We start from the raw sequence: 25,989 nt of genomic DNA on the forward strand, positions 1-25,989 counted from the left end.
TTAGAGTCTAGAAATGTGTTAACATAGAATGTAGAATTATTGTAGAGATACTGCCCTCAATGTAATAAAGGCCTGACTGTGTCATGAACTTAGGAGTAGATTGTAGGAGACCCCTCCCCCAGTTGGACTGTGAAAGGTCTCAACATTTGTAACTGGATACCTGTGGTCTGGAAGGGAGATGGGTTTTATGACCTCTAGGGAGTCACCTACACCCACAGTGTTTTAACTGTCACGCACACTCACTCACGTGCACACACATACATACAGGTATGTGTACACAGTCACACACGAGCACTCACACAGACACAGAGTTTGCAGCACACTGTGAGGGGGTTTATGATGGGGACGCCTCTATAAAGCTGGCTGTAACTAACAAAGGGGTGAAGATTTTGCAGAGGGGCACCGGCCTGGCAAGTCTTCCCTTCTAGAAGATGCATGCTTAAATGAGGATAAATGAAGATGAGTAAAGATGAATAAAGTTTTGTGAAAATGACTACTGAGTCCGGTGCCGTCTCTGGATGCTCGAGGAATAAAAAGAACCGGGGTAAAACTGATTTCGCAACATTAGTTAGTTAACACCAATAAAAACCGGCTGACACACCTGACTGCTGCACTTTCCCATCATAAACACATGTTGCAGCAGCACTCTAACGCTCTTCCTCACCTCAGATATTTCTCCTTCCCTTCTGCATGGCTGAGTCCTCCTTCATGCCTTTAAAAATCTGCATGCACAGGCAATACTGGCAAAAAATTCTCAAGTGGGAGGAAAGAGGAGTGTCAGCGCTGATCAGTATTGACGGTAGATCCATATTTAACTCTGCATGAATATTTCATCCCCCCTAAGCATTTATTATGGGGCCGTCTGGGAGTCTCCCGAGCATAAACCAGATTGGTCCACCTGTAATAAATATCCTTATAAGAGAGCAGCCCTTCCACCATCCAACTCCCCTTCTAGTCCATTGCCCCCGACGAGGAAGAAGAGTTCCTTTTACTGAGCCATCAATCATCATTGGCCATAGAGATGTTGAAGTAACTCCTCCAGACGGCCGATCCACATGTGTGATAGGAGTACTGGCTGATGAGTCACTAAGCTGCTGAGAGTCAGGGTCAAGGTTACTTTGACCCTCACCACTTTGGACAGCTTATTTAAGTTCAATGACATTTGGAGAACCCGGAGAAAGATTAAGCAGAAGCAAAGCTTCAGAAATGTGCACATGCATCCTGCTGCTGCCCCCCCATCAACACGTGTATGGGTGTAAATGTGAGGAAGCTAAAACAGAAAATATGTATTTATTATTGGAAACTAGATTTATTCACCCAGACTTCAATGATTTATGCTCTTTCCCTGAACTCAGTCTCTGTAATTAATTGTACTCTTCACATATTGCATCACATATATCAACACCAAAATTGTCACAGAATTTGAGAATGGGAGCAAATAAGTTACTATATGTATGATAGAGGAATGGAGGGTAACAGCAGGAGATCTCTGCGCCTCTTCTTCTCCACTCACTGTGTCAGCTTTCACATAATTATTATTCAGTAAATCAGCAAATAAATATGGGACTGTGATTTGAAGGCTTTCACCCATTAAGAGTCTCAAACGTTGCTAAATAATCTCAACTCTTGCATGTATGTAGCGTGCATGTGTGCTGAGCAGTGAGACGAGGCTGAAGTCACTGCTGCGATGTGATTAGTCAGGAGTGTGCCAATCAGACCATAGCCTGGTATCAGCATCACTGAATATCAATGAGCTGTTTTGTGTGTTATTGGGAACTGACACATGGATGGTGGAGAATTGAGTTTAAAGTCAATGTCAATTGTAACTACAGAAGTAACTAAGAGCTGACGGCAGCCCACACCAGATTTCAGGTTCGCCTGGATTCGGACCTGCATGCGTACGCGCACAGTGGCTAGCTGGGGTCGTGAAACATCAGCACTTTATTTTGCTCAAAGATTTCTTTTTGCCACGTCAGGATTTACTGACCTTAAAAAACCTGAGTGGAACACCTTTCAACACGTCCTGTCATATTATCCATCTGCCTCTTCAAACTGGCTGAGTGAAACTCACCCTGTCAGCCTGTTTGGCTGTTCACTGGCAGACTTAAAGAAGGAATATTTCTCTACTATCAGCAGCTCATTGTATTTGTATTCTGGAACATTTTCCTCAGTTTGGGATCTTTCTAGCTTTAGTCATGTTTTGCTTTTATTACACATTCACTCTTGCTGAAATCCATGCCATCCATAACAGCTCGTAATCTCTTCTAACAGCCTTCCATGACTGGACTAGGAGCGGACTGGGGGTGTATCTGTTCCATCTACCTACTGACTGCAGTGTTGAAGCAGTCAACTGGTCACAATTTCCTGCACAGATCTGATACTCAAATTATAAACAGCCAGTACAAACAAACAAACAGTTTTAGACCGGAGCAGCATTCAGTGTACACAGAGTCTGATGATAACGACAGACATTAAGAAGACAGCAGGAAACACCTCACAGGTTTAGTGTATCATTCAAATTTAGTGTATCAAGTCTTTTTCTAATAACTCGATTGTTTTTGCTTTCAATAGTGTTTTTTTAAAAGCTCCGTCTTCATCTCCACCACCAGCATCGAGACTCTGGGGGATTCTCCGCTTAACTCCTGTCGCTACTGAGATTCTGTTTTGCTGTGATGGGCCATCAGAGTCTAACTGCCAGATAGCTTAATTGAATGAACCACAGTCAGTATCTGCTGATGACGCTATCTCTTTATTGAACTTGCTCTATAAACAGTTAGGAGTTCACTAAGCTTTATCACATGTGTCATTGTAAGAGACTGAGCTTGAAACCTTGATGGGTAGAATCATGTTTGGACTCTGCTCAGGGTCTTTTTCAGAAAAAGGTTGTGTAGTAATAACAGACAAAATGACTCATTGGTCATACCTGAAACCTGATGCTTGGACACATTTGGTCCATGGAGCACACTGATACATAAAGTAGCACACAGTCAAATATATCGTGGGTGTAATCAAACTTTGCAACAGCAGCAGCTGCAGCAGTGCTATTCCTGGTTGTTGTACGGATGTAATGGCTGACTGGGGGAGCTATAACACATGCTGCTGCCATTTCAGTTTGGCTATTACAAAGTTGAGCCGTTAGAGGAGGACCATTATTGTTATTGATTTGCTTGTTTGCCGCCTTCATGGCGGAAAAGCAGCACACAAAGAGAGATTGTTCCCCCCCCTTTATGTCCCATTCTGGAAAGCAGGTGGAGAGCAGCAGATGTGGACTCCTGAGGAAGAAACCGTGAGATTATATAGAATAGAAATGTTCTGCTACATTGCCTTTGTCTTGGTACTTTAGGCAGGTAGCTAAAGGTAGCAATGCAGCAAGAAAGAAAATACAAATAAAACCCAGTCCTGCTGGAATCTGTTCAATGATTCAAACCAGTCTCCTTCAATGCTTCAGTTTGCCCTCAGTAGCCTCTATCAGGGCTATCTGCATTTACTATCAAGTCACCTGTGTAAATGCTGACACTGAGCAGGTAAAGGTGTTTGTAGGTCAACCCAGGAGCTCATTTCCCATCACCAAGACAGAAAATCAAGCTGTTGTTAACCCCAGGATGAACTAGCTGTGTCCACTTTACAACTTAATTAACTGCGGTTGTGGGATCAATCAGTTTCAAAGCCCCACCCATAAACTCCATCACACAGACACACACACGCACACACACAAACAAACAAACAAAATACTTGAAGGCTGCTCCAAAAATGATGAGATTATATTTTAAATATTGTTCCGTTCTCTTCCAAACACCAGCAGCTGTCTGTTGTAGGTTTGAGTGTTTGCTAAAATAAAAATAAAAGCATTCTAACGTCTCACCTGTTTGTTTTTTCTCAGGCATACATGTGGACTATGTTTATTAAGAGAGATGAAGCTTGTGTTTCTGTCATGTAGTGATTGTGCTTAACTGTATGAAGCTTATGAGACATTATGAAACAGAATTTAGTCAAAGTCCTTAAGATACGCTTTTAAATGATCTTTTTTTTCTTGAAGAGATCTACTACATCATATGTAATTTCTATGTCATGTGTAGTTTCCATTGCAGATATCAATCACCGTTAAATTAAGAGGGGATGGCAGTAAAACCCCGGAGCTATGATGTTGTAGAGCGATCGAGCTGGGGAAGTCGGTAAGTCCAGACCCCCGTGTGAACTTATAAGTCCTGGCTAGTGAAAACGTGAGTACAGACTCGCGTACTTGAGTATTTAGAAACGGTCTGCAGTCTGTGAACTGACCTCAGCTAACGCCAGCTAACAGCATTCGCAGTCAAACCCGCTCTCAGCCATACGATATGTGACTACATGCTCATCCAACTGAGCTAAAGATGCGTCCAGCTGTGTTTAATCACCAAAATTGGAGAAGGCATAGAGAGAGGGCAGCCTAACATATGAAACAGGAAATGATATAATATGAAATAAATTCTACATGTCAAGTTGTGTGCCAATATTTGCTGTGTAGTAGAACTGAGACATTAGTCATTAAATTCTCAAACAGAAAAACATTAAACATAAATATATAAAATATAACTTTTTACAGGGAGACAGGAATAAAAAAGACCCAGCTTAAAGTGGAAGAGAAGGAGCTTTGGCTGGACCTGCCCCTTTGACCAGGCTCCTGATTGGTTGTCGCGGCGCGACTTGAAGCTGGAGTTCATATTTTTCCACCTCAAGCTGTAGATGCGATATGCGTGAATGCACCACACAAACTGCCGCGCGTATTTCTATTCGCGCTTCAAGTGTGACTAACACGTTTTCGCGACGCAAATCTGCTTCTGAATTTTCGCGGGACCCCCAGTCGCGCTTCATCGCGCTCCTCCATTGACTTCATGTAAACCTGACGCTCTGGTCGCGTCTATCGCGTTCGGTGTGTACGCACCGTCACTAACACTACAAATCTCACGTGTCTATGGCTGACTTAAAACCTCTTTTCCACTGCTTATCTCTAGTCCTGACTATTCACAACAGAACGTAAGGACAGTAAACCACTGATAAAATCTGCTATTTGCAGATTTCCCTGATCACGTGTGCCTACTGGTTTGTTCCACAAAGCATGCACTAGCTGAACACATGCACTGCAGTTCTTCGATCCAGGCCAGTTCAGTTGCAGCCTGTCTGTTGGATGGAACTCTGGGAGGCCTGGCAGTCTGTCTCCATGCTGGCACTTACCCTGACCTCTGGCATATGGTCCATGTACCCAGCCTGCTGGCTTATTTGTCATCTGGTGACCTAGACTGGACTCATAGTCTGAACAAGGTTTCATTCACCGCATAAGGAGAAAAGCTACTTCCTCACAGATTATGAACTCAACAAGCCAAAACCTCAGTAAAAGCAAGTGACACAGAGAGTTCTTGGATTCTGTAGCACTGCTGTAGTTTTGATTTACCTTTTGTTTTTTAGAGTACACTGAAAGATGTACTCTAAAAACATGAACTACAAACATGAATGAATGTTTGTAGTTTGTAGTGAAAAATGTGTGTGTGAAAGGTCAGACTGAAAAAAAGTTTAACCCTCTATTTTCCAAAACTTCAGCAGTTTGTAATGTATTACACTTTATGTCTTAGTTTGCAGTATGTTACTTAATTACTCAATGAGGGAAGTATTTTTAAATCTATTTGTTTCAATACTTTTAAACTGATCTGAAAGAAACTGTCCCATAATTATTAGTTAACAGGTTAAAGGCCACAGTCACCTAGATTAAGACAAATCTCAATACGAATGAGGACATATACGGGATCTCTCTTTTAGTTTTTACGTATATACATAAAGCAAAGTTCAAAGTTAATCCAAAAACACTTAAAGTCATTTCCACAATAATTCTTCTACCTGCATGAACACGTAGCTCATCGTTCGTAACCTGCTGCAGATTAGGGCCTAGCTTTGTCTTAGCATGCTATCTGTGCAGATGGATTTCTGTTAGCAGTATGATGCTTCTCTCCTGGATGCAGTTTGAACTTAACCATCCTGCTTTTGTTCTTTTGTCCAACAAAAATAAAAGTCATGTCCATACCTTCACGGTAGACCACTCTACTATTTTCCTCTTCCCAAACACAAACTGAACATTCAATACTGGGAAGGAATCTTTTCAAGTGAAAAGATTTTAGCATGAAATGCTATTAAAACATTTATAAACTCTCAAAGTTTTTTAAATGTATATATGACAAGAACTTTCAGTACAAGAACTGTGTATGCGGCCTTACCAGTGCTGTCATCATAAACCACCGTCACCGTCTTCCATTTGAAGAAGTGGACCAAGTCCAGGATAGCCCGGCTGAGGGAGGAGAAGTCTGGATAAAGGCTCACGTAGAAGACATCTCTGTTGTCTGACACCTGATGCTTCCATTTGGTCTGGATGTGTGGGACCCCAAGGGCATTACAAATAGACTGGACAGCATTAGCAGAGGAACTGTGAGAGGGACCGAAAATCGCTGCTACCCCAAGAGAAAGCTGGTCACAGGCTAGGGAGACAAAGCATTTAAATTGGTTAGCCCGCTGCTCCTCGGATGCAATACGTCAACATTAATCTGTGTTCTGCATCAGACCACTGCTCCATGATAGATGTAGATAACCATTACACAGGTCAGCTTTGCATACATTACAGATGAGGACAGAATTATTTATTTACAATTCATCATTATTCATTCTTATGAAAATGTCATTTTTCAAAGGTTTAGTTTTATGTTGTGTGCTTTGATCGTTCTGCTTTGCATATAGTAACATATTATTTCACAAAAACTAAAACCTACCAAGGTCAACATTATTAGTCACCCTGATGCAACTGTGCATGATTTTTACTGGATACGTTTTTACAGGATTGTAGTTTCCAGTAAGTGCAGTCCCAGCCTCATCTTCTTTGGCAAACCTCTCAAACTCCTCCTAATGGTCTTCTGACATGGACCTTGGTCTTCAATTCATCTGACAGATTTTCAATAGGACTCATATCGGGGCTTCGTGCAGGTCAGTCAATATCATTCATTTTGGTCTTCTAGAGGTTGGAGCAAAATATGTTTTGGATCATTAAAGTGTGGGAAGACAAAACAACAAACCAGACCCAGTATTGAATTACGAAATTCCCAGTTGCAGATTCACTGAAGCATCCCTACACTTTGGGTTATACGCCTCTTCCTTCTTTCTTGGTAAATACGCAGCAGCGCTGTGGCCAAAGAACTGTAGTTTTGTCTCATCTGACCAAAGGAAGCATGCCCAGTATCCATAATCGTTCTCCAGGTTACCTTAGCGTACTGCAGTCCAGCTTGAAGTGGTCTCTTCTTCTTTGAGTCAACAATTTTTAACTTGACGAAGTCATTTCCAAGTATCATCAGTTGTCATGGGGTCTTTCGACATCTCTCTCTCTAGATTTTGTTACAGAGTTGTTGACATCGTTGGCTTCCTCTAACAGGATTATCCTGCACTGACTCTTTCATTTTCTTGATGTCTGCACTCCAGTTTTTGATACTTGGAAACACTTTGGCAACTTTGCTTCATGAGCATCAACAACTCTAACCAGCCGAAACGGATTTCTTTTGTTTTTGGCGTCATGCTTTCTCAGACAGATCGAAACCATGCTAACGTTTTCATACTGGATGTAAACTGGAAGATAACCCATTTAACTGGTTTTTACAAGCTTTGGGCATTACAGAGTTAAAGCACATAATTTCACAGCAGTGTTTTGTGGCTCAAAGAGGAGATAATAATTTTGTCCTCATGTGTAGTTTTGTCTATTGACAACAAGTCTAAATCTATTAAATATACTCCCATCATGGGTCTACAGGTGCATCTTCAGTTTGATGACTTACCAACAACACATATCCTTGTATTTGCTGTGCACTCTGATTACCTTATTTAATAAAAGAGACTTGAGTAAATCACTAAGACAGGATATAATGGCCCATAATTGATAAGGGACTTGAAATGTCAGCCTGATGCACACAGAAAACTGATAGATTATAGCACTTTATTGGCTGTCTCTGGGGGCCAAGCAGGTCTTTGAATTACTGCCGCTGAGTCATTACCTGGAACCAATCAATTATCTCTGTTTACATTTGTAGTGCTCAGCCATTTCTCCCTCGCCTGATTATAACTGCCACAACCTAAACGAGTGCAGCTCAGCTCAGGGGCCTGAAACAGTGACTACATATATATTTATATGAATGCACACACAATCACAAGCAAGCAAATACCTTTCCTGGAGGCCTCGAAACTGTCATAGATGTTTATCCTTTGGATGTCATAGGTGAGTGTGGTGTTTGGAAGCAGAGTTCTGTTTCTGTTGATTGTGTTTAAAGCAAACTTAAAGGCGAGTTCCTCCGCACCTGATGGGCCACTTTCAATGGACTCAAATATCCCCCCTGCAAACAAAGAGGCATACAATCAGTAACAGTCATCAATAATATGAGACTTCTGCTCAGCTCACATAAATACATAGAAAATAAATGAATGGCTTTTTAAAAGTGGCTAATTTTACCATACGAGAAACAAAGATTCAACAATCAAAAAGACTTTCATGTCATTAAAGGTTAAACGCCATCTCAATTAGATAACACTGTGCCCTGCGGTTTCTACTTTTGGCACAATATAGCAGCTACTTCTGAATCGTTCCACATATCGGGTACATCCAAGTCCCAGGACACAAACATACCAAATATCTACGCTCGCACACTTTACCTTTTCAGTCAACTCAAAGATGTCTCTGTGAGAGACCGAGCTCTTGTTGAGCTTCTGACCATCATAAACAAGTGCTTTCTACCACGTTTCTGAGTGTAGCATGTTTTAAAGGGAACCATGTTTGTTGGTTCAGGCGTGACCCTCTGAGCAGTAACTTTAGCTCTAATGAAACTACTCGATAACCGCTCATGTTAAAAGCAGCACAGAGGCAGAAACTGTTCCACTATTAAAGTCCAAACTGATGTAATAGAGACTTGATAAAAATACTTAGAAATGAGTCATCAGTTCAGTTCATTGCCTTACGGCCTCCTCTCCTTAGACAGACCATTTCCACCTGCTTCCTCCTCTCTGACCAGGTTAAGAGAAGGTGGGCAAGGCTGAAGGCCTCAATGGCTCTTAGAAACTATGCCTGCCAACTATCTGTGAGTCACATTTACAACCTACGTCTGACTGATGCTATGGAAAGCAACCTGCCACAGAGTTGCAGATCTCACCAATTTAACACAGAGTTGTGAAGAATTATCTTTTGGCACAAGCAGAATAGGAAGTCATGTGACTGATGATCTCTCTGTTACCAAGTCAGATGTGCACAGCAAAATCTCCAGTGTTAAATTAACACTGGACAGTGTCTATATGGGTCCACACCTCTGAGTGTTAAATACAACACTGTTGAGTGTTAAATTAACACTTTGACAGTGTTATATGTTTAAAAGTAACCTAGTCAGTTTTGAAGATTAACAATGGCTAACACTGAGCAGTGCTGATTTTCTAACACTGGAAAATAAATATTCCAGTGTTAGAAAACCAGCACTGGGTTTTACACCAGGAAAAATCCATTATTACTGCAAAAGCCATCTGATCGAGACCAGACGTTAAAATAAAAACCTTATTGCCCTCCATTTGAAACTCTGTAAAGGACTTTCTTCAGAAAGCCAGAGGAGGTTATTGTAAAAGTGTGAGCACTCACAGCTACAGTCCTCGAGTGAATACGTCTGACAGGCAGCAGATGAATGGACTAAGAGAAGGCCTAGAGAGCTGGGGGTAAGGGTTTCTGTGATCAATGAACTCTGATTGGCCAGTGAATCAATCAATCAAGCCTTTGGCAAGCAGTGAAGAGCAATGGTAAAAGAAGTGTTGAGGTTTTTTGTTTGGGGTAGCCCTACGGCCTGACCCCGCTGGCTTAGTGTCAGTCAGAAGGAACCCCGACTCTATGCTTTATTTACTCCAACTACAAGCACTTGACTGCAGAGCTCTCAGCGAGTCTGGACATAATCCGCACACATCGCTGTACAAGCACTGCACACACACCTCCATCCATCCATCCATTCGCTTCCGCTTATCCTTTTCAGGGTCGCGGGGGGCGCTGGAGCCTATCCCAGCTGTCGTAGGGCGAGAGGCGGGGTCCACCCTGGACAGGTCGCCAGTCTGTCGCAGGGCCAACACACAGGGACAGACAACCATTCACACTCACATTCACACCTAGTGGCAATTTGGATTATCCAATTAACCTATCCCCACAAGCTGCATGTCTTTGGACGGTGGGAGGAAGCCGGAGTACCCGGAGAGAACTCACGCAAACACGGGGAGAACATTCAAACTCCACACAGAAAGACCCCGGCCTGATGGTGGAATTGAACTCAGGACCTTCTTGCTGTGCGGCAACAGTGCTAACCACCGTGCCACCGTGCAGCCCTGCACAGTGGACACACACCTGTCACCAGCAAATACACTGAGTCTGTTACAGTGACTGAAATATTTAGAAATGCTCTTTATCAAAGGGGATTTATTCGGTTTAGGTGCAGGAACGTAAAGCAAACCTCTGAGCTGAAAGACGGCTGGCAGCGGCTGAACTGTTGAAACTTACATTAGTATTCATCTCATGAGGGAGCTCTATTTTACATGCTATAATGAGTTTGAAGGAATTAATAAGCATCAGTTAAGCAGGATGTACTATAATTGGAAAACCGAGTGCTTGGAATTTTCACACACCATACATTTGCCATGATGATTCTTCTTGTTGTAAATGTTGACTGTGATGGTGTCAGTCTGAGCAGGAATAAACTTCTACTCGTTTATCTTCATGGACATAGAGCAGAATAAGTGATAGAGGACAGAAGCAAAGAGAAAGACAATCCTCCAGTAAAGCCATTTATGAACCAGAGTGTAGAACTGGGATTGGTTTTCAAAATGTTTCTTTTCCAAACTTCTCAACATAAATTCATCAGTTTCCTGGGATCACAGTGGAGCTTCCCCTTTAACAGTCATAACTCAGTAAGAAATCCTGCTTGTGTTCATCATCAGTGTCATGCATTAAAGTTTTCTTTGCATAGATTTAGTTGGGCGATACTCACAGTATATTCTCTTTGTATCGTTCCAGTAAGCCAGCAAACATGATATATCGATCACAGTAATACATAAGCTAACTAAGCAGCTAGTGCTATGTTACAGTGTTGCCCAGTGCTGCTGTTTGTGGTCAAAACACATTAAGACTATGCTGACACTTTAGTCCTGTTGTTGTAATTGGTTGGTGGTTAGAATGAGAGTAAAGGTGCCACTTACAGGCATCATGTACACAGACTGTATCAAACACATGTGGAGAATCTAAGGATTTTAAGATTGTTGAAGGCAGATGTAATGATGTAATGTAGAAGATAATACAAGCGTAAAAAAACATTATCCCTGTGTTACATATTCTATCTTTTAAAAAGCTAAAAGAAGCCACTTTGTATATCAGTGTTTGTTTTTTCAGTGTCACTGGTGTTACATTTGCTCTTTTATGACCACCTCAATGTGTCTGGGTTTGTGATGCTTCTCTGGTGGAATCTGTACACATGTGCAGACTGTTATGAAGCTCATCTTAAATTGATCCAGCGTGGAGACGTTACAGCCTAGCTACCAAAATGTTTCTCGATCGTGTTTTACGGGGTAACCTGTTTGTCACTGTTAGTCACGATGTCTGCCGATCTCCTAAAAACTCAGTAACCAAGAGAAGACATTACATTTTACAACATTTTACATTTTAAATTACATTTTAAAGATGCTAAAGAAGCACCTTGGAAGCTTTATGTGTGTGTGTGTGTGTGTGTGTGTGTGTGTGTGTGTGTGTGTGTGTGTGTGTGTGTGTGTGTGTGTGTGCAGCAGTGTAGTTGTGATCAGTCAAGAGCGAAATCAATCAACAGCGTCTTTACTGATCCCAACGGTCCGTGCACAGAAAAGCCAGCAGGCAGGATGCTCAGTGAAAATGAAACATGCACGATCCAAACACTGATTAATCAGCGTGAGTACGAAAAGATTCACAACGACTATCTCAGGAACTCGCTCAGGTAAACCTGGCTGTTCACAAATCATATTTCCATTGTCTCCACACAAAATACAAAATTACCCACAACTACTTAATTATCGTCTCTGTGTTAATTATAATTCATATATTTTAAAATATATATTTAACTTGATAAGAAAATATCTTCATTTTGTATCAAAGGCAATCGTTGTCTTTAAAATACTAAAAATTTGCAACTTGTTTGCTGCAAAACGTTATTTAGCTTTGAATAGACTGTTTGTCATTTCTGCTACATTGAAATAAATTTCTCTCTTGAATGGGATTCTTATTGTTGTTGTTGTTGTTGTTGTTGTTGTTGTTGTTGTTGTTGTTGTTGTTGTTGTTGTTGTTGTGATCATATGCTTTCACCGTGCCGACAGGGATAACTGTGAACTAACTTCCATCTTATTCGATTCATATTTATATTTGGTCCCGACGTTTCTGAAAAGAATGTTATGGCTTTGTGTTAACATCACTTTTAATATGTGGGCATGTGTTCAACCAGTGCCCTGAATGTGATCTAAAGAACAATGCTGCACCAGTTTCTCCGTCAGTCTTATTTTCATCCTAATAATACTTTATAACCAAAGCAGAGGTAAAGTAACTGTTAAATACTATTCTCACTTTATTATTATTTGTTCTCACTTTAAAAATAAGGAACACAAATACATGGGTTGGTGGGTTTTTGTTACTGATAAATTGCAAATATTGAAATGTTTGCATTTTTTTTTTACTTCACTTAAAATGTGGCTTGAATTTACACGGCAACCTTAGTTTTTTTAATCTAATTATATCTCCAATGACTTTGTGCTAAATGGTAAATGGACTGATTCTTATACAGCGCTTTTCTACTCTCCCGGAGTGCTCAAAGCGCTGCCTCAACATGCCTCATTCACCTGGTCACACCCACTTCTAAACTCAAGTGCAACTAATAAACAGTCACACTCCGAGGAACGCATCGGAAGGCAATTTGTGGTTAGTATGCAGACTGCAGGAGCCAGGAGTCAAACCACCAGCCTTCCAATCAGGAGCTGATCTGCTCTACCACCTGAGCCACAGTCGCCCTGGACTACACAGAGTCCCTGCTGACACAAAGACTCAATAACAACTGTGTTTAATCCATTAAGTTACTGTGCTCCCTTTGTGGACACGTGTCGCGTAAGCATCAAAACGATTCCCACCCCAGTCATTAATGATTAATTACGATACTGCCAGTAGCACTAAATCCAGAATCATCTTCACAGGACTGAAGAAGAGTCAGACATTGATTGGGAATATTAACTTTAGCAAAAATACGCACTTCTTTTTCAGATGCCCTGGTCAGGAGTGAAACCCCGACCTGTAGTTCCAAAGGCGAGTAGTGTTACCGCGGTCCTGCAGACTAACCAGCGTCTCTGTTCCACTGTGGTTATCAGTGACACTCAGAATTCACACCGATTCAATCTGTGCTGTTTTAAACTTGATTGTTAACTGAACACCTCGTTCACAGTCAGTGTTTCATTAAAAAAGCTCCTTTTAACAACTGTGCTGTGTTTCTTTGTTTTCTAAAAACGTGTGTTTTTCTACTTTCATCTCAATTTTCTTTAAACAAAAGACAAATAATCTTCGTTCAGCTCATCATTTCTGTGGAGTGACAATTATTTATGAGGAAAACTATGCTGACTTCCTCCACCCTCTCTCTGCACCTCAGCTGCTGACAGTTTGATGGTGATCAGCATCAGAGCATCAGTGCTGCAGAACGGGAAGCGTAGCATGACGAGCTCCGAGAACACGTTCCATCTTTATCACAGCTGAGCCGCGGCTGTAGTGGACGTGGTTGGGGAGGGTGGTACTGAGAGTGGGAGGGGTGTGGATGTGGGTGCAAGTGGGCAGGAGGAGGCCTGATGGAGGCAATAAAGGAACAAAAACATGCATGGACGATGGAGAAAAAAGGTTATCAGTAAGATGCAATATACTAAATATACTTATATAAATATGTTTATATGTTTAAATTACATCAGTCTCACTGATGCTGGGTTACATTAGAAAACATGTATTTCATGCAGGTGCATGATATGTCACTGTTCATAAACTGACAGGATCATCCAAATACATCTGGGTATCATCTGATTAGTTATAATAATGAGCCACTACTTATAGGAAGCATACAGAGATTAAATAAGAGGGGCCCAATAACTGATGATCAGCTCTACACAGCATTCAAGGTTCTCTGTGATTCATGAGTGTGAGTGGAGACAAAATCCTGCCTCTTTGAAACCAACTAAGGGTCGTTCCTGTGAGACCGAGCACACTTTCTAATCTGTTTGATGCTCAGTGTTGAATTCTTTGTGAGCTCAGTGGTGTCAGTGCTAGGCTGGACATCATGTAATAGAAACAGTTTCTGTGCTTGGATATCGATGAAAGGCTGAATAGGACTGACAAGAGTTAATATTTGAGAAGCTACTCATTTGAGACTACTCCACCACGTAACCAATAATAGAGATGAGCTGATCATTATTATGTGCAGCAGTATCCAAATTTTTATTTTGCAAGATGGGTTGAACACGTGCAGTCTTTAACGATCCCAGGAGCGCACCACACAACAGCTGATCGTCTTCAGGAGCTCAGAGCTCAGCTGCTGCTTTTTAAAGACGTCGTGGGCGTGTATGCAGACAGCAGGTACAAGGGCTAGGCAGTGTTGGGTGAGTTACTTTAAAAAAGTAATTAATTACTTTGTCAATATTGTATTTAAAATACTTACCTAATTACTGTGTCAGAAAAGTAACTTAATTACTAAATAAGTAATTTTTTTTTTTTTTTTTGATCTCTAGCCATCAGAATTGTTGTCTGAAGGCCAAGAAAGATGCCAAGCGGATTTATTTTACCAAGTGGATCATCATGGCCTTGCCATATTGGTCCATTTGATTGACCTTTATTATAAGTATGAATTTATTTTATTTTCAGTTGCTACAAACGGGACAGACATGACTGGGGGATAGGACAGGGAGAAAGAATGAAAGAAAGAGGGAGAGAAACTCAATAAGTAATTTAACTAAATACTTCTTAAAATCCCTCTAAACCTCGAGTGGACAAACAATAGAAATTAAACTCTTTAAATAATAAATACATTTTTAAAGACGGAGACTCTACAGTACGCAGCGCTAGCATCTCTTCCACAGTGTAGCCTGCAGTCATTTTTTAAGCACCGTCTGCGCTGCTGAAGTAAAATCAGGTTTTGCTGCTCAGCAGGAGTTGCCGCGGTGTTATCCATGGATGATGATGAAGGATCGCTCAGAAGTGTTCGTCTATGCTCTGTGTCAGGCGCTTCAGTAGGTTACTCGTGCTATTAACAGCAGCCCATAGTTTTGACATATCACTGTAATGTTCTTGTCTGCTTGTTTCAGAAAAGTGAAGATACGGGAGTATGTCCACGTCATGAAACAGCCACTCGCTTCAGTCCGACAGCTTCCGCTGGAGAATACGACTGTGCAGCAAACTGGTGTGAAATGACGCGCAGCTGCACTACAGTGATGTTAGTGCGGCAGAGTTTATTTCAAATTATTGAAATTAAATAATGATATTCAGCGAGTTTAATTATTTTACAATGTAACGCAAGTACATTGTAAGTAACTGTAATTAAAATACCTAAAAATGAACAGTAATTAGTTACTCTACTTTTTCAGTGAAAAAGTAATTTAATTACAGTAACACGTTACTTAGTAGTAATGGAATTTGTTTAAGGGTTTGTAATCAACGGCAGTAAATCAAACAAAGCTGGACTATTGTTGATTTTTGAATGGATAATATCAGAGGAATGACTCTGGTCTGACTCTGTAAGATGCAAATATGGAGACTCTCTTTAACAGTGTGTTATGACAAACACTCAGCTCGTCTGATGTTTATCTTTTGATTTGCTAGCACTGTAACATTTCTCCGTGCTGTTTACCACAAACAGTTTTCACTTACTCCTTCATAGCAACATGTTTTCTTATGTTTTGATTGAATACTGTGCCCGTAAGACCTTGTTCAGGTAAAATTGTGCAAGCATGTTTTATTGACTCAAACGCTAACCCGTGGTTTCACGCTGAGAGCGTGATCATAAAAACAGGACTCTAAATGCAACGCTTTGGGCCAAGATGACTTCTTTCTAAATCATAATGGTCATAACGGTGTACTCTTCCAGCCACTGGAGCATGATGAATTAACTTTATATATATTATATGTAATATATAACTTATTGTATTCATTTAATTTTATATAGTGCCAGCTCACACTGGCAGGCCTGGGCGCTTCACTGTAGGATGGAGTTCCTACAATATAAAAGAGTCTTATATGGTTTTAATGTGATTAATCCTCTTTTTCACTCTGCATTCATGTTCTGTGCGCCTGTGCAAACCCTGCAGAGACACCGAGTTTCTTTCACTAAACAGTATCATCATTATTCAGCGGCCTGTTTGTACTGAACACTTTGTACCTTTTTATATAAGATCAACAGCAGAAGGCTTTCTGTACTTCAGGGAGCTGTCTGCAGCAGTACAGGAGCCTCAGAGCGAGAAGACTGAAGACGTTTTCACGCAGTGAGCCGCTGGAGAATTGCAACTAGGTTGTGTTTATTCTGTCATCTCTCCTTTATTCAGCTCCGTTTTCTCATCCTGTTACCTTCCTGCACTTTGTTTTTCTCTCCCTACCACTCATCTTTTCCTGTGACATCCTACGAGCGAAGATTACTATAAAAGATATAAGTGTGCGATGTGTAATTTTCCTCTCTTTCTCCTGATAGAAAACCTAAGGAATGCTCTGCTCGGCACTTTCACAAATGTCAGTGCTTCTCCACCATTGTCGAGCACTTGCACAGACACAAAATGTCAGCATCTCTCTTCAGTCACAGTCTTTGCGAACTGCTCTCATCTTGAAATGTCAATGGGCAAACCATAATGAGAGGAAGCAGATTCTTGGAAGGCAGACAGCACAGCCTGCTGCAATCCATTATATAGATCTGCAAAGATCTGCTGTGGTGTGTTGGCTTCCCAGGACAGAAAAACTCATCCTCTGTCCACAGACCTGTGACCCGAACAACCACACAGGCCTCACTCATCTGTACACCAAAGGAAATAATTGAGTTTCACACATTTAATGGGAACACTGAAGCTGTGCGGTCGTGCAATATAATGCTGTGTTTAAAGGACAGGCAGGCAACACAGCTTTATTTTGCTTAACAGTCCAACCTCGTCCATATGCACAGTTAGCTAAGTGCGTCTGTGCTGAGTTAGGCATCCAGTCAATCCAAGGGAGCAGCTCTTAGTCTGCAAGAAAATACAGCCTGCTAACAGCACAGGATGTAAGTCCCATCTTCTCTCCTTTTCCTCGTTTCCTGTTTGTTTAACGATAACATCAGCTGACCAGTACTCACAAGTTTTCCTTCTGTTTCTAATGAGCAGCTTTGTTTTTCATTGGTTTTCTGTGTTCAGACAAGTGTGCGATATCGTCTCACGTAAAGGGGAAACGCGGGAGATGATGGGCCAGAAGTCCACTCCCTTGAGGCGATTTGTTCCCACATACAGCCTGATACATTCTTCTCATTGTGAAGCGATCCTGGTCTGAGATCCGTCAGGGCTCCGGTGAAACATGGAGCAGCCTCAGTAACTGATTCAGCTAAGTAGGAAACTACTGCGTCTGTGCAGACACAGCCTTTTTTTACTCGTTCTGATCAACTAATAACTTATTAACTAACAACTAATAATCTTGACGGCTCGGATGAAGATGTGTCTGTGGAGACGTGTCACTGTGGCAGTCGCTCTGCCTGTGAAAGGAGGGTTTCCTCAGAGCGCTTCGATCCACGAGGACTGTAGGCGTTACTGGTCATTAACACGAGAAAAGCTTTTCTCTCATTGTGACAGAGCCTGAATTAATACAAAGAACGTCACCAGAAGTCTGTAACGTATCAACCCTACAGATATACGTTGTGTATAAGTGACCCGTGATACACACAGTGATTTGATGCGCTGTTAATAAGACAGCTTTAAGCTGGACCATAAATATAGCAACAAGCAGCACTGTCCATAATAGAGAAATTAAGGTTTGATGCAGCTGATAAATAAAAAGGACCAGGAACAGCGTGATGGATGGTTGGCATTAGCCCATTCTTTTACAGATGATTTGCAAGAATACAAAGTGAAAAGTGAATTCTTCCCCTCTCATACACATGCTATAAATCTGTCCTGCAGGGATGTACACAGAGAGAAAACGTGAGAGGAGGAAAAGGAAGTCCTCTGCTTATATCATCGTTGGAATAATTCTGCTCACATCCATCATGCGCTCAGTTCATTTTTCACAGAATACTGGGCAACACCTATTTATTACAGGAAATGTTTTTAAAAGTGGAAAAGAAGACATTGAAACTGGGCCCTTTAATAGAGACGTTTCACTTTTTCCTCCTGTGTGAACAGACAGAAATGGGTGGAGAGGAAGGCAACATGCTTTAGAGATAATGAGAAAACAAAAGGCAAGAAATTCTATTTTCTGCAGGGGAAAGCAGCACTTTCAGCTGTGCATTTATTTATAATGTCATAAAAAAAAGATCATTCAGATTGTGTTGGACGCAGGGACAGCGCACTGATAACACAGCAAACTGCAGGCCTGGCTTTTAAAGCAAATCTCTCAGCCCTGCATTGTTCAGCTAGAGTGGCTCTGGAGGTCACGCTGTGAGTACACTGGAATAGGACTGCAGGTGAGCTGGTGGCGTCAGACATGTTTAGCTGGTGAGCCCCTGCTTTATTAAAGCTTTATTATGGAAACTTGCTGGCAACCTCTGAGTCTCATGTCTGAGTCGCGTACAACAGCTACAGTGGAAATCTTAATTGTTTGATCTCATAATTGTTGCATCAGCATGACTGAATGAGTCCGTGCATGCAGTCATACGTATGACAGAAAGACTGTAAAAACGATTTATAATAAAAACTCAGTTTACTTACGCATCAATATGAGTCATGAACAAGGATTTCCTGAAGACCTGACAATGAGCTGCTGATGGGAGTGTTAGTAGTTGAACCGCATACACCAAAAACTGAAGCCTTTGCATACTTAGTGTTGTATCTTCTGAATGAGACAGATTTCATGTTCACGTCAACGTATTTCAGCATCTGTTAGTCTGGATATTTAAGTGTGTGAGTAACTGAATGATGTCTTTAAAAGAGCGCGTGTTCAATCCATCCTCTTATCTTTGTCTGGAGCCCAGAAGCAGGTACACCCTGCTGCAAGGCTAACACAGACACACCTCTGGGCAAGTCAAAGTTACCCTAACCCCACTAACTGCATGTCTGTGGGAGAACGCACGCATACTCCACGCGGAAAGAACCCGGCCTGGTGGTGGAATTGAACTCAGGACCTTGCTGTAGGGCAGCAGTGCTAACCACTGTGCCACCGTGCTGCGGATGAATGCCAGAAATAATCTGGTGTCAACATAACAGCCCCAGGTCAGCGCCTCAGTTTACCGGCTAATATTTGATTGTATTTATTGTATTTGACTTTAAATCTGAAAAAATAATGTCACAAAAGCCTTGAAATATGATGCAGTACACCCGCTGGCCAACACTTAGACTTCCTGCTGCAGCTATCAGCCCTCAGCTGCCTCACTTATGGTATGAGACTGGTGAACAGCTCATCTGCGTAATGTAACATCTGTAGCTTAACTGTAGCAAAACTAACTTGAAAGTTGACTTTACTTCATGCTGGATTTTGTTGATGGTTTGAACATTAAACTATGACATCATCATCATCACTGCTGCTGGGAGCTGCGTGGCCTGGTCATACTTTTATTGACACGTTTCTACTGCAGGTCTATTTTAGTCCAAAGTGTGGGTGAAACATGTCTGTGTGCATGGTGCCACAGAGTGGTGTGTTCAACGACGCGACCAAAGACAGTTTTCTGAATGACTCTGTGATTCTGTTTGTTTACAACCATTCACAAACTTCATGAAGGAATTTTCTGACAGTTCAGTTCCTGCTTAGGCACTGAGATATTTTACTACTTATTCTGCTGCTGACAAAGACGCAAATGCAATCTCATCTACGAGTTCCTGACACGCGTCCAACTAAACCACAATGATGGTGCAAGAACAGAACAGAGACTCTCTAGTGTCCGGGTCACTTTAATGCCGGGGGGCCAATCCAAACGAAACCTTACAGTAACATCATCACCAATACAGCTCGGACTGACATCGACATGTTCTTTAGAATATATGTCTACTTCATCATCATCCTGCAAATGCAATGTTATGTTATTTATTTGCATTCATTTCACATGCCAACTCACTTGGTCATCAGCCAGGACGTTGGATCAACTACACGAACTAAATATGGAAAAAAGGGTTTGAAGAAAACACCGTAGGCATCACGACATTTACATGATACTTAATCTGCTCGGAAAAGACCGCTACACGTTTGACTTTACAGAGCTGTGATATCACAGTCCTGAGATTCATGTGTTACCCAAAAACAAACAAACAAAAGTCTAAAAAAATCTAGCTTAACCTTCCTGCCTTCTTGGGACCTTTTTGTGCCACTGCTATGTGTTAAATGGCTGCCATTTCCACTGTGTTCAGTGGAATATAACCAAACTTGCCACAGGATAGTTTTTACCTGTCAATGTTAATATTCCAGTGTGAATTCCTTAAATCAGCCTAAAATGGCTGAGCAGCAGAAATCCCCACACCCATCACCCTGGGGACCATTTTCTGCCCATTGACTTCCATTATAAACGCTATTTTTCAACCCCAAATTATCATCATATGATTTTATTTTTTCTTCTTTTCTTGGATGTCAATGAAGACTCAGGGCCTTGAAGTTTTAATTTTTAAATTGCAAAAAAAATGCAAAAAAAATAATGGCAGGTCAAAATGTATGTTGGTGCCAATCTTTGGTCCATCTAAAGGCCTACTTATAATGACAATCACATATTACTTCAACTGGTTTTTTGTGGAAATATTTAGTTTCGTTTTTTGGTTTTTGGGGCTTATAACACAGGGCGCTCATGTAATAACACTGGGATTTGAAGGGTTAAAACAACGAAAATATAATTAAAACTTTACATGAATATTTCAGGGAGAAGTAGTTTTACAAGGTTGGCTAATTTAAAGTGGAATAAAATATGGATATATGGTCTTTTTATGGCGTGGCTGAGAATGGTCCCTAGGGTGATGGGTGTGAGTTTTTTAAAGGATGGCAGGAGGGTTAAGTCTGTTACTGTCTAGCAAATCACCAGCCACACATCCAGGGTCAGACTTAATCCTGTTTCCTTCAAGGAGACAATAACAGATGCTGAGATGTGATGGACTGCAGATCGGGAAAGGTGCCGGCATTCAAGGATTCATCGTGAAATGTAGACGTGATGCAAAGGAAAAGAGAAGTGTATGGAGCAGATCACATCATTACATTAATAAATATCAAGCTGGAATGAAACATTCACACATAATATTATTAAAAATCTATTCATTATCATTGATTCTAAGATTATAAGCTGTTGAATAATAAGTTATTTTTTATGTGATTCAAAGCAGACGAGCGTGATGCTGACAGAAGGCCTGAGCCACATACAGATGTTACACACACTGAGGATGAACACGCCATTAATAAGAAAGACAGGAATGTAGGACAGTAAAAATAAATGTTTGTAATTTCTTACACGGCTGCAAACAAACAGGGTGGTCATGTGTGAAGAGGAAACGGGCGTCACTCCATCAATGTAAGAAGAAAACACATCATGTCAACTTCAAACTGCCAAACTGGATGCACCGTTTCACACCACTGACACAGTCCAATGAGAAGTCGTAACAGTATGAATGAAGAAAACAGCTGATGTGCATTACAGAGTGAGAGAGCTAACTATAGAATAGAATAGAATAGAATAGAATAGAATAGAATAGAATAGAATAGAATAGAATAGAATGGCACTTTGTACATGTACAATGAAATTGTGAGTGCTTCACACCTTCTGTTTGGATAGACAACAAAAGGTTGTAACGTAATTAATACTGAATAGAAAAACCTGGAGTAACTAGAACAAATCGGTTAGCTGGAGTTAAAAAGTCTTGTTGCAGTGGAGACAAAGGACCTCAATGTTCAGATTAACAACACACTCATCTACCTCTGCTGCCGCTCTGCCCAGCACAGCTTTCAGTCTGTTCTCTGTTCCTTATGTGAGTCCAGCCTCCTGAAAAGCACTGAGCTGGATCTTTTCACCAGGTTGTTCGGGTGTTTTTGTCTGTCAGTCTGCACCTCTAACACACAACAGCATTAAAAAAGCACTGAGCACCACACTGTGATGAATATCATAACATGATAAGTATTGAACACATCACCAATTTTCTATCCATCCATCCATTTTCTCCCACTTATCCTGGACCAGGCTGCAGGGACAGCAGCCTAAGCAGACAAGCCCAGACTCTCCCCAGTCACCGCCTCCAGCTTTCAATCCAATTGTATTTACACAGCGCCAAATCACAGTTGCCTCAAGGTACTTTATATTGTAAGGTAGACCCTGCAATAATACATACAGAGAAAAACCCAACAATCATATGACCCCCTACGAGCAAACACTTTGGCGACAGTGGGAAGGAAAAACTCCTTTTTAACAGGAAGAAACCTCCAGCAGAACCAGGCTCAGGGAGGTTGAAAAGCCTTTAGTTAATTCAGTCTGCTCTCTCTTTCTAGTCCCTGTCAGGACTCTTGCTGCAGCATTTTGGATCAGCTGAAGGCTTTTCAGGGAGTTTTTTGGACTTCCTGATAATAATGAATTACAGTCGTCCAGCCTGGAAGTAATAAATGCATGAACTAGTTTTTCAGCGTCACTCTGAGACAGGATATTTCTAACTTTAGAGATGTTGCACAAATGGAAGAAAGCAGTCTTACATATTTGTTTAATATGTGCGTTGAAGGACGTGTCCTGGTCAAAAATGACTCCAAGGTTCCTCACAGCGTTACTGGAGGCCAAGGTAATGCCATCCAGAGTAAGAATCTGCTTAGATACCATATTTCTAAGATTTTCAGGGCCGAGTACAATAACCTCAGTTTGATCTGAATTAAGAAGCAGAAAGTTAGCGGCCATCCAGGTCTTTATGTCTTTAAGACATTCCTGCAGTTTAACTCATTGGTGTGTGTTATCTGGCTTCATGGACAGATAGAGCTGGGTGTCATCAGCATAGCAGTGTAAATGTATGCTATGTCTTCTAATGATGCTGCCTAAGGGAAGCATGTATAATGTAAACAGAATTGGTCCTAGCACTGAACCCTGTGGAACTCCATAATTAACCTCAGTGTGTGAAGAGGACTCTCCATTTACATGCACAAACTGGAGTCTATTAGATAGATATGATACAAACCACTGCAGCACAGTACCTGTAATACCTACAGCATGTTCTAATCGCTCTAATAGGATATTATGGTCGACAGTATCGAACGCTGCACTGAGGTCTAGCAGGACAAGCACAGAGATGAGTCCACTGTCAGAGGCCATAAGAAGATCATTTGTAACCTTCACTAAAGCTGTTTCTGTGCTGTGATGAGCTCTGAAACCTGACTGAAACTCTTCAAATAAGCCTCTGCAGATGATCTGTTAGCTGTTTGACAACTACTCTTTCAAGGATGTTTGATATAAAGGAAGGTTGGAGATTGGCCTATAATTAGCTAAGACTGCTGGGTCTAGAGATGCTTTTTGAGTAAAGGTTTAACTACAGCCAGCTTGAAGGCCTGTGGTACATAGCCGATCATTAGAGATAGGTTGATCATATTTAAGATCGAAGCATTAATTAATGGCAGGACTTCTTTGATGATCACTAAATCATCACTAAATAGGTTGTAAATCAGTCTCCAGCATCTCACATCTGCTTTTCTCCATGGCCTTTAGCACAACTACATATGAATAATTTCTCAACATTTTTTCATTTCAAAACAGTCACAGCTGAACATTGTTAATGCCTTTCACTCCTTTCTTTAAAAAATCCCCCATCATCACCTTTAGCTTTGCTCACCCCATCTTTGTCTGTCAAAAGGTTTCAAATCTTTCTTTGAACTCATATCATTGCAGTGATGAACATAATTAAATTCTTATTTCATTGCTTGTCCCCTGAGTTCCCAGCACCAGGCTCCTGCATGACGACACATAATGTTATCAACTACAGGTGATTTATGTCGGTCCTGAAGCCATGCCATTATTCACAGTTACAGCTATGAACACTGTCCCCTCTCATCTTGCTTCCTATTTTCCCCCTCAGTTTTTAACTCTCTCCTTCTGTAGGACGCCCGTAGGAGTGTCTGTGCGTGTGTGAAGGCAAATAATGGTCAAATAATACATGAAGAGGAATTTCCAAATGAGTCATTGCAGGTGGAGAGCAGCTTTCCCTTTGGGCAGACTGAAGCATCTGTTATGACAAGCAAACCAAATCTGAGCTTTCCCTGGAAGAATTAGGAGTGATCCCCATCACGCACACTCTCTAGCGAACATCTCCTCCATCTCTGACACTTTTGTCCCTGCTGGTTCTTCCTCCCCTCAAACATCCACTTCTTCCCCCCGTTGCCCCACCTCTTCCTCATTCCCACAATCCGCTATCTCACAGCACCTGTCACCTTCCATCTTTCATCTTCTCTTCACATCTCCAAAATACAGCTCTAAAAGGAGGGAAAAGGGAGAAGGACCCTTTTGTGTGTGTGTGGGAGTGGGGGGTGAAAAAATGAGTAAAAGAGAGCGAGTGCCTCCGGCAGGAATGTTGAGATAATGGTTTCATTTGGAGAGATTGTGATGAGGTGCTTGAAGGGAAAATCCCTTTGGATGGTTGGATGAGCTACGTCTCTCTTTTCATCTCTGTGCCGTCCTTAAAGCCACGAGAACATTGGACCCTCTGCCTTTAACTAACCCTGACAGCCCAGCTATGGGGAGAGGAAAGCTGCCCTACACAGCCGTGTGCCTCCAGGCTCCTTTTAAACATGAAAGGCTCACATTTGCAGTCAAGCACACATATAAAAGGCATAAAAGCCCAGAAATAAGTCAATCAGCAATCAAAGGTAATATTTTTCATCTAAAGCCAGAACATTAAAAGCATTAATGTCCAATTTGGCACCATGTTAAAATGCTGGGAACATGGGCTTTTTTATTAGTGGCTCCTGACTCCAAAGAGGCAGAGAAACAAGCAGAGACAGAAACACTTCATAAATATTCATAACGCCTTTTAAAAGTTGTAATCATTTTTCCTTTTATGCATAATGTAGCTTATTTATTTCACACATTACCATGCATTTGGAGGAAATTGTTCCCCATTTGAGGGAACTTGTGTCTCTGACCGTAGTTGCTGGGACACAGAGCCAGCTGCCAGCTGGGGGATACGTGCAAATGCTCCAGTAGATTTTGATGTGTTGCACATGTTTAGCTGTTTGCAATTAATTATTTCTAGAAATTCAAAATAATGGAGGTGGTAGTTTGGTGAGCCATGTCACAGAGCCGGTTCACCAGGACATCGTACCAGATATTTATCTCCAATCACGATCGGAGCTGAAAACCTGCAGAATTTAAGTCACACCCACATGTGTTTGCAGCGTTTCACTACATGCTGTACTGTGCATGCGACAGTTTGAGTTTCACCCTTCCCTGAAATCAACACTAATTCATCTCTTTAAATCATTTCATCCACTCGCAGCGTTTCAACAGTTACAACAGACCTGTCTCTTCCTCCACAATATACTTTTATAAACACTGATTTAAAAATATTACAAAATGATTTTTATAATATATATATATAAACTGAATAGCTGCTGAAAGACAGGTTATCAATTCAGAAGCCACATGTATGATGTAACAATCAAAGATGATTTTACAGAGGCTAAGACAGCCTGAATCTGTCATTTAATGTAAGCATGACGCATTTCATTTAAACGTTTAATAGTGCATTGATGGACATTGTAATGAAGCTCTATACAAAATACCAGCTTTAAAAACAACCAGT

General features: G+C 41.3%; 1 protein-coding gene across 2 annotated transcripts in view; it reads right to left on the minus strand.

The window, feature by feature from the left end:
* The window catches only part of grik2 (glutamate receptor, ionotropic, kainate 2), a 340,023-nt gene that overhangs the window by 256,828 nt on the left and 57,206 nt on the right, over positions 1 to 25,989 (minus strand). For both annotated transcript variants that reach the window (XM_082550857.1, XM_082550858.1), the window contains exons 3-4: positions 8,220 to 8,387; positions 6,240 to 6,497 (exon numbers count right to left, since the gene is read on the minus strand). In XM_082550857.1, coding sequence (XP_082406983.1) covers positions 6,240 to 6,497; positions 8,220 to 8,387 — 426 coding nt within the window. The remainder of the gene's footprint in view (positions 1 to 6,239; positions 6,498 to 8,219; positions 8,388 to 25,989) is intronic.

This window comes from Aulonocara stuartgranti, assembly GCF_965226115.1.
Source record: "Aulonocara stuartgranti genome assembly, chromosome: 11".
Taxonomy (NCBI): domain Eukaryota; kingdom Metazoa; phylum Chordata; class Actinopteri; order Cichliformes; family Cichlidae; genus Aulonocara; species Aulonocara stuartgranti.